General features: G+C 54.5%; 1 protein-coding gene across 3 annotated transcripts in view; it reads right to left on the bottom strand.

Moving 5' to 3' along the window:
• Nucleotides 1-320: 320 nt before the first annotated feature.
• The window catches only part of Plekhm1 (pleckstrin homology and RUN domain containing M1), a 49,916-nt gene continuing 40,820 nt past the window's right edge, over nucleotides 321-9,416 (bottom strand). For all 3 annotated transcript variants that reach the window (XM_047545747.1, XM_047545746.1, XM_047545748.1), the window contains 4 exons: nucleotides 7,625-7,818; nucleotides 3,722-3,785; nucleotides 3,145-3,302; nucleotides 321-2,410 (listed from right to left, as the gene is read on the bottom strand). In XM_047545747.1, coding sequence (XP_047401703.1) covers nucleotides 2,299-2,410; nucleotides 3,145-3,302; nucleotides 3,722-3,785; nucleotides 7,625-7,818 — 528 coding nt within the window. In that variant the 3' untranslated portion in view covers nucleotides 321-2,298. The remainder of the gene's footprint in view (nucleotides 2,411-3,144; nucleotides 3,303-3,721; nucleotides 3,786-7,624; nucleotides 7,819-9,416) is intronic.

Raw genomic sequence — 9,416 nt, 5'->3', positions numbered from 1 at the left:
AAAAGAAGCCATGGGGGAGTTCACTCCAGTTGCCATAGACGAGTGTATGAGCGAACCTCCCAAAGTCCCTGAAATCCCACCCCCGGGGACCCTGACTCCTGGGCATGAAGGGTGGGACGGAACACTGTTCCGTCACAGGCCCTCTTCTCCATGGCCACACCTGGTGCACGAGTTGCCTGCCTCTAAGTGTCCTTCACTGACCTGGCAACCTCCCTGTGCCCAGGGTCTAACAGGAGAGTGGTGGGCCCATCCAATGGTTATGATGACTTGTCCCCCCACCTCCCATGGTTGAGTTAGGATTCAGAAGTCAGACAGTGATTAGAAAGATCAGGTCTTTACTGCAAAATCACTCAAAAATCACACAGCAGCACTTCCTTTGATACATTGCAAAATCTCAGGGCCAGAGCCCTACTTTCTAGAAACAGTTTATTGCATAAAATAACATTTTAAGAATAGTGTGGGTACTACTGAGGATCACCTCAGCTTTCCACTGGAGGTGTGGGGGTCAGAGTCAACTCATCTGACAGCATTAGCAGCTTTTTGGTACTGAAGGAGGGGGCAGCTCTAATGCACACAATCCCAGGGGTAAGGAGGCCCCTTCAATCAGGGCCTCACTCCTGTTGCTTCCAGGGCACCGTAAGGAATGTACTCCCAGGCCCAGGGCCCACACCAGGCCACACTCCTGCCCACTCAGGGACCTGGGGCAGTGATAGCTCTGATCAGGCCATGTGGATGGGGAGAGAGTTAATGCTGGCTGTGGGGTGTGGGTGGGGTAGGGATATGGACACACTTCCTGGCTCAAGAGGCTTTGGTGCTCTGAGCACAGGTGTGCACCACCTTCCACAATGGGGACACAGGAGCTGTGTGGCAGCCTCCGCTGCCTGCCTACCACCTCCTCTGTTCTATTGCACAATTCATCCAGCTCTGTGGGGCTGGGTGGGTGACTCAGCAGCTCTATCACTCCAGGGAGGATGGGGGAAGGCTCACCTTGACAGTGACAGGTACATCTCCACCTGAGGCCTCTAACTCCAAGCTGAGGGCAGGTGAGACAGTGAGAGGAGCCTGCTGGGTCCAGAAGAGGAGGAGAAGGCAGCAGAGACTACACCCACACTCCCCAAACCTCAAGGACCTAGACATGCCTCGAGGGAAACTCTAGGCTCCCATCCAGCCCCCGGACCCCCTTAAAAAAGCGAATCTGTTCCAAGGAAATTCTCCAGGCGCTGGCGGCCCTTGCTGGGCAAGTCCAGGGCAGCTTTGGGAACTCATGGCTTTGTAAGACTGAGGCTGCAGAGGCATCCACAGGATAGCTTCTCTGCATGTCCCTGCACAGTTCGGCAGTGGAAGGACAGGGTCACTTCTCCACAGGGTGGGGCTCGGCAGTCATGACACCTGAGGCAGCCCCTGCCCTTGGCTCACTGCCCTCTCTGGGGTTCAGCCTACTCAGGGGTCAGTCAGGCAGGGGTGTGACCCTGAGTCAGTTTGAGGCAGGTCCTGCCCATCTGTGTAGGAGTAAGGTGGGTGGGATGAGGGTGGGCAAGATGAAGGCCTTCCCCCAACCGAGGAAGGCTCAAAGTGCTGACAGTGCTGGTTTTGAGTCATTTCCCTTCTGCACAATGACCCCACACTAGAGAAGAGGCGGGGGCTCTGGCACTGAGAAAGGGAGGGCCTTCCAGGTGAGGAGCACGGGGATAGGAAGTCAAGATGAGGTGGGAGAGGAAGGACGTGGTCCTCAGGACTGACCTTGTCCTGCTGGAAGCAGTTTGGCACATGGCACTCGAGCTGTGAGCAAGCGCCAGTAAGGACGAAGGAAAGGCACCTGGTCCCCAGACAGGCTGTCTGCCTGCCTTCTGGCCAGGCCTAAGTGGCTACTGCACATCTGCCAGGGTGAGAAGGCCTGGATTTCTTGGGTGACTTGTGTAGGGTCAAGAATAAAAAAATATTTTCTGTTGACATATGAAGGGGAAAAAACCCACCTTAAAAAACTAGACCTTTTAATCAGGAATGTGGAATTGAAAATGTCCCTCAAGTCTCATTCCACAGTGTCTGAACAGCCCTAATGGAGGTGTGACAGTGAGGTGAGCCCAGCCCGGTGAAGGACGTCCTTCAGCCCTCTTGTCCCTGCTCCTGGGACTGAGGGTGGTGGGAGGCCATGGGGTGTCATTTCGTTTCCTGGCTTTCTCTGGGAGGCCCGTGCTCTAGTCACACCTGAGGGTCTTCCTGACAAAGGGAGACAGCTGTGACACCAAGAGGAGCCTGGGCTGATGGCACCCCGGCTGGGATGGCCGGCGGGAGATCAGCCTAGGTCAGAGTGCTCTGTTCCTGGTATTTGCGCCGGCGGGCACAGCGGGGGCAGCCTTTCTTCACCACAGCCTGGCAGCTCTGGTGGAAGACAGTCTTGCACTCAGCACACCTGGGGAGAGAGCACGTGCGCAGTTTGTGCCAGCTGGCTGGAGGCTGCCTGGGGTGGGGCTGGCCAGGGCTCTGGTCAGAACCCATAGTGAGGCTGTGTCTGCTCGGCAGCCCCACCTGCCTGCTTCAGATGAGGAGATCCATGCTGGGCACGCTGAGACTCTCCACCCACTGCATTTCTCACAAGTGCTGCTTGAGTGTCCCTAAGTCATTTCTTGCCTATCTTTAAAAATATAGTTTGAAAAACAGTGCCAGGCCCATGCAGGGCTGGTCCTGGCTGGGGTGGACCTGCTGGAAGTGGAGGAAAGTGCCCACTGGGGCAGTTTTCCACTCCCCATGGGATGAGGGAAGAATGTCTGGGTGAATTTTCCCTTCAGAGGCTTCCGATGATGAGCAACGACTGGGGACAAGAACGATCACTACAGGGGCAGGCGCCACCCACACTGTGAGCCAGGCCTTGTGCCAGGGCTTCAGGGCGAGGGCCAGAGCTTGTTCAGTCCCTCCTCAGCTCATACGCAGACTGAGGTGGGGTTCCCTCCTGGAGCCAGCAGTCTCCTCTTCTCTGGGGCCATGGATGCTCAGTACAGGAGGGGAGCCACGTGAGCCCCAGACATGGGCTGCTCCAGACCACTGTGCCGCCCGGGCACGGGCACAGAGCGGATGTTCACGCCTCCTGACTGACAAAGCTAGGTCTGCTCCCTGGGGTGCTGTGCAGGCTGTGGGTGTTCTGCATACCTGACTGTGGTGTCAAACTCAAAGGGGAAGATGATGTCATGGTGGTGGCAGATCTGGCAGATGAAGCCCCGCTGCGTGCACAGGTCACAGTGGTAGACGTGCTGGGAGGCAAACTCGATCAGGGCCTTGAGGAACCCTTCGTACACCCCGTCTGCGATCTGCAGGGATAAGCACAGGCCTGGCCTCAGGGGATGCACTGGGGCATCAGGCTCCCTGCCGGGAGGTACTGCCTCCCCTATGGGCAAGGAGACCTCCCCAAATTAGGCTACACCTGAGGTCACCGGGAGTTACTGGATTTACAGATGAGACCAAATCTACTCTTGAGGAAGGCAGTGTCCTAAACCTTCAACCCAGGATTCTGGGGTCTGCTGGAGTGCCTGATTACTCCAGGGAACCTCGGGGGTCTGTGACTGCCCAGGATGCACTGGGGCAGCAGGGAGGCCCATTCTGAAGTGTGAAAAAGCTGAAGACTGCTATCTGGTCTCAGTAATCTGAGGCATTCCTCTTCCATTCCTCTTTCATTTCTCCAGGAATGAGACCCCTCTAAAGAGGTCTGAGGGGAGCCGGATGTGTTCACCTGCTGGAGGTCAGCGACGCTGAACTTGTGGGGAGACTCCAAGAGATAATTCCTGTGGTTGAGCCTGCAAAGAAAATACAAGAGCTTCCTCAGAAGGACTTGGGAGGATGGAGCACCGTGCGTTGTCTGTCTTCCTTCCCTCAGCACTGCTAACCAGCCATAACCCTCCCGCCTTGCCAGGCAGGGCTGAGAGCACAAGTCAGCTGAACGGGACTTGCCCTGGCCTCCCAGGTAAACTAACCAGCTGCTGGAACCTTGGGCAAGTTACTTAATCTCTGAACCTCAGGTGTCCTTCTCTGAGAAGTGGAATTGTTTTTGAGGATTAAATAATGTATTTAGAGCACTCGGCACAGTGCCAGCACATAGTGAAGCACATAGTAAACACATAACTAATAATGATGAGGATGAGGATGATGAAAGCTGACAGCCGGTACCAGGAGCTGGCTGAGACCTTACACTCGGTCACTCATCTACCCCCGCAATAACACTGCAGGGCTGGGCCTGTTGCAACTCCCATTTTGAGAAAATGGGCAAATGCAGAGAGCTTAAATAACTTGCCTGGGGTCACATGCTTAGTAAGAGTCAGAACGGGAGCTTGAATGCAGGTATCTGGCTCTTAGAGCCGGCATCCTTCTCCATTCCACTGAAACACTACCACCATTACATACCAGGGACCCTGCTGAGGACAGAAATGCATAGATGTAGCCACTGCCCTCTGGCAGCTCCTGGTCTACCTGAAGGACAGACATTCCAGTATCTGGTTTCAGTGCTACATGAAAGGAACTGAGACATGTTCTAAGCACAGCAGATCCGTTTCAGAGGGGAGCGGAGTGGAGGACAAGGGCTCAGCCACCAACCCTGTTTTGGTTCCCACCACACCAATAGCAGAGACTCTGGGTCACATCCTGAAGGATGGAGAGGAAGTGCCTGCAGAAAATCCCTGGCACGGATCCCTAACTGACTTTGCTCATGTGCCTGTGCAGGTCCTGGGGAGGGGATTAGCAAGTCAGAGGAAGCCTGGGGACCTGCACCAGGATGCCCCGGACATCTGGAGCAGAGGGTGTTGGGCATCAGGAACGGGGGCTTGGCCTACCCCATCCAATGGCCTTAGCTGTGGTTCAGGGGAGCCCAATGTGCAATGGAGAGGGCAACAAACATACAGGAAGGCCACACTGTGCCATGTGGGGTGAGGACGCTGCCAACTTGCCACTCAGTTTACCATGCTGGTTTCCTTAGTAAACTTCCAGCTTTCTGGGAACAGGAAGCTGCCATTTATCACCAGGAAAACATGGTGGGAGAGAGGCACACAGGCTGGCTCCAAGCTGGAAGGAAGGGTGGGGCTGACTTGGATGGAGAGGTCCCTGTCATCTTGGAAGCCCCGGGAGCCAGTCAGGCCTAGAGCCTGATCTGAGAGTCACCGTTCCCTGGGCCTGTCACACTCTCAGTAAGGCTCTACAACTGATTTCTCTGCAATGCTCTGTCAAGGCCAGAGGGAAAGAGGTACCACTCAGGCTGGCCTCCAGGAGAGGAAGGCCTGGGCACTGGAGCAAACCCTGGCCTCCTCCGGGCCTCGGTTTCTCATCCACACAATGGAGAGACCCCCTCTCAGTCTTCTGCTGTGAGGCTGATAGCCTGGAGAAGGGACCAGAGAGAACTTCGGGGCTTTCTGGGAGACAGTGGAAGCTGGAGAAGGTTACTTCTCAACTCCTGTAACTTATGCAATGATGGGACAAAAAAGGGCCCTGGCAAGGCTGGATGATCTGCAGGTCTCAGGTGGGCATCCTGGGTGCTACCTGCTTCCTGAGCCCCTCTTCCTCCTCTGTTTACCCCTACTCAGCTGTTGGTAGGAGCCACCAGGTCTGGTAGGGCCATCCCTGTGAGGCATTTATTCGATGGTTCCTTCCCAAAGTCCTGAAAATGCTTTTTTAGAGACACGTCCCAGGCCTGAGAGAGGACGCTTTTCTCTAAGGAGACCCACCAGTCTGTTGCCATTGGCAAGGGGCCGCTCCTCTTGACTCCTCCCACATCTAAGACCTGCCCATGTCCTCTCCTTTCTCTTCCTTCCAACAGCCCCCCTGGCCGGCCTAGTCAGGCCTTGCCAGACCCTGGGGTCAATAACGGCACCAGTCACCTTGCCAGCACTCTCTCCTCAGCCCTTACATCCTCTGTTGCCAGAGTGGTCTCTTATCACAGACTGAACCATGATAGTCTGGGCTCAGACCCTTCAATGGCTCCATGCTGGTGGCAGATGAAGTCCAAAGGACTTCAGTGGGGGACACGGGGCCTCTGAGTTCTGGCCCCTGGCCTTGCAGCCAGCTGTCTCGAGCCTGTTTGGACCCTTGTGAGCTGTGTTCCACTCACTGCCCACCTTGGGTCCCTCATCCAGGAAAGCCAGGCCTTTCCCTGGCCCTTTCTTCTCCAGCTATTTTTCTAAACCCCAGTTCAACAAACACAAGATGCCTCTGGTGCTGAGAAAGCTCTTTTCCCATGTGCTAACAGTGAAGTCTGGGAGCAGACGGTGGAATCTGATGAGCTGATACAGGTGTTCTGCTTCATTCCCTTTTATTATAAACACCCCTTTCAAATTGACTAACTTTGTAAAGAAATGGATTACTTTGATTTCAGAGACCCAGCAAAGGTGGGCACGAAGCCCATGCTGGGCTAGCAGAGGTTTCTGACAGGCAGGGAGGCTAAGTCTATCCTGAGCCTGCAGTCACCTTCCACCCCTGGGAACCAAAGGCCTCCAGGCCCTGGGTACCCAGGAGCTCTTGGAAGGGCTGCCTGGGGGTGTGGCTGATCACACACTCTCAGAGGATGCTGCCATGGACAGCAGCCGCAAACCGTGGAGGGAGGGAGCACGGGCTGGCAGGGAGGAGACAGGGAGCACAGCTGTCATCACCCGGCTAGCGTGTGTCTCTGGCCTGCCTCTCGTCACACTTCCTGCCTCCCTTTCTACTCCAGACAATGTTCTCCTGTGCTTTCTGTGTATAGTGCCTTCCTCTGCGGCCTGCTCCTGCTATTCCTCTTTCTGGAACACTCTTCCCCTCTTCTACCTCCTACTTACTTTTCAGGTCTCACCTTGGGAGTCATTTCCTCCAGGAAGTCTTCCCCACTGGGACTTCCCTCCCCTAGTCACTTGAGTTTCCAGGCATCCTTCCCCTCACCCCACTGACCCGGCTGGAGTTGCTGGTTGGCTCATTGCCTTCCCTCCTAGATCAGAGGCTTTCAGAGGGGAGAACCTGGGTCTGTCCTACTCAGCATCTTACCCTCACCTTGCCAGGTGCTTGGGTATGTTAGCAATAAATAAATTACACACACACACACACATATATATATGCACATATAGGTATATACAAATATAAATATGTATTTATATGTATGTATGTGTGTGTGTGTGTGTGTGTATATATATATATATATATATTTCTTTTTTTGGTGGTACTGGGGATTGAACACAGGGGTGCTCTACCATTGAGCTACATCCCCAGTTCTTTTTATTTTATGAGACAGGGTCTCACTAAATTGCACAGGCTGGCCTTGAATTTATAATCCTCATTCTCAGCCTCCCAAGTAGTCAATTTGTTGAATGAATAAATAAATACATGAACAAAAACCACCCCTGAGGGGCTGGGGCTGTAGCTCAGTGGCTAGGTGCTTGCCTAGCCCAAGTAAGGCACTGGGTTTGATCCTCAGCACCACATAAAAATAAACAAATAAAATGAAGGCATGCTGTCCATCTACAACTAAAAAAAAAAAGAAAACCAAGCCAAGCCTCGCTGAAGGAGGTGGTGATTCTGCAGGCCTAATGGGAAGTTCTCTGCCCCGCCCTGGCATTGCCCGACGGGATGCCTTGCCAGGGCACGGCCCAGAGTGTGCTGGCCTGTGCATGCGGGAGGAACTCACCTCTTGCTCAGCTCCTTCAGGGCACCACTTCGACACAGGCCCAGGTAATCCCCGAGAAGCTTCAGCTGCTCCCGGCTCCTGCCAATGAGGCGCATCTGCTCCACATGCTCGTACAGCGAGGCGTTCACCAGCTGCAGGTTGACCAGGGGCTGGGTCCGGATCTGCGCCAGAAACTTCAGGGCCTGCCGACAGACCTGGGGGCACCACGGAAGGGCCGGCTGTTAGCAAGCACCTTCCGGCTGAGCCCTGCACTGCCCGGCTCTCACTTGCCCTGCAGCTCTCTCCAAGGGATGCAGTGCTATCTCCATTTTACAGACGAGGAAACTGAGGCTCACTTTCCTACTTAGCCAAGAGCACACAGCTCAGAAATGGCAGTGTGACTCCCAAACCAGCTGTCCCTCTAATGACACCCATGTTGCCCCCTCCCACCCATGACAAGATGTGGGAAGTCACTCTGGATGAGGCCCCCTCCCCTAGGCCTCACAGACCTTTCCTCACTCTTTCCTGTCCGCCCAGCTCACTTTTCCTGCCTGTAGGAAACAGGTGCTCCCCTCTGGGCCCTGACTCAGGAACCAGGTGACTGGTGGGGCAGCTCTAGCCACAGGAAACCACAGAGCAGACACAGCTTAACAAGGTTCCCCCTATGCCCTGGGCTCTTGCCAGCAGCAACCACCAGGACTCCCCTGTGACTCCATAGAGCTGAGTGGTCAATCTCTCAACAGATCGAGAACTCTCAATTGAAGGTTCCACTCAGGAACCTTCCTGGCCCTAATACTAATGCCAACAATTGTGCACCTACTATTAGCCAGACATAGGGTCAGGGGCCTTGACCATATCCTCTCTTCATCCACAGAATAACCTGTGGGGAGAAGTGGCATCATTCCCATTCTATAGATGAGGAAACTGAGGCTCAGAAAGCTAAAGTGGTTTATCTGACCTGCCTATGGAAAGTGGAGCCCAGGTCTAAGCTGCAGCGTTGTTTCTGAACACCAGGTTGTTTCTGAACTCCTGTGGCAAGCTAAGGAGCGGGGGCCGACTGGAGGAAAATCAAAGCACCGACCTCAGGAGACTATTTATTTGGCAGTCCTGGGAATTGAACCCAGGGCCTCACTAGGCAAGTGCTCTACCACTGAGCTACATCCAGCCCCCTTTCTTTTATTTTGAGACAGGGTCTTGCTAAGTTGCCAAGCTGGCCTTGAACTTGGGATCCTGCTGCCCCAGCCTCCCAAGTTGTCAGTATTTCAGGTGTATGGCACCATGCCTGGCAGATTATTTTGAGTTTAGCTTAAGAGATATTCCATGTTTGGCACAGGGCCTGGCACAGAGCTCATCCTTAGTAAATGTGACCTTCTGTCAGCAGCTGTGTAGGAGCCTATCGTGGTCCATTTGTCCCTTTGAGGGTCAGAGAATGTAATGGGGTCTTCAGGAGAATTGGTCCTATATCTGGGAGCTGGGGAGACCTCTGGTCTGTCTCCCAGCTCCACCAGCAGCTCCCTTCTCCCCTTGCCATGGACAACTCCTTTTCCCATATCCTAGAGCCCTGAGGTACCAGTCTCCCAGCGCAAGGGCAGCCCAATGGCAAACCCCTGGTGACTTGGGTGAAATTGCTGTTCTCCAGCCCTGGCTCAGCTCTCCCCACAATAGCCTCTGGCCTTGAGTGAGGCTCAGATGAAATACACATAGGAATGAGTGCCAAACACAGCCCAGTGCTACAGACCAGCAGGGACTTTGTGCTCCCCAGGGACCGTCCCTGTTCTGTGGGCGTGGAGGAGAAAGACAAAAGCAGAAACCC

The sequence above is a fragment of the Sciurus carolinensis genome, chromosome 3 (genome assembly GCF_902686445.1).
Source record: "Sciurus carolinensis chromosome 3, mSciCar1.2, whole genome shotgun sequence".
In the NCBI taxonomy this organism is placed as follows: Eukaryota; Metazoa; Chordata; class Mammalia; order Rodentia; family Sciuridae; genus Sciurus; species Sciurus carolinensis.
This window is presented reverse-complemented; position numbering and strand designations above follow the sequence as displayed.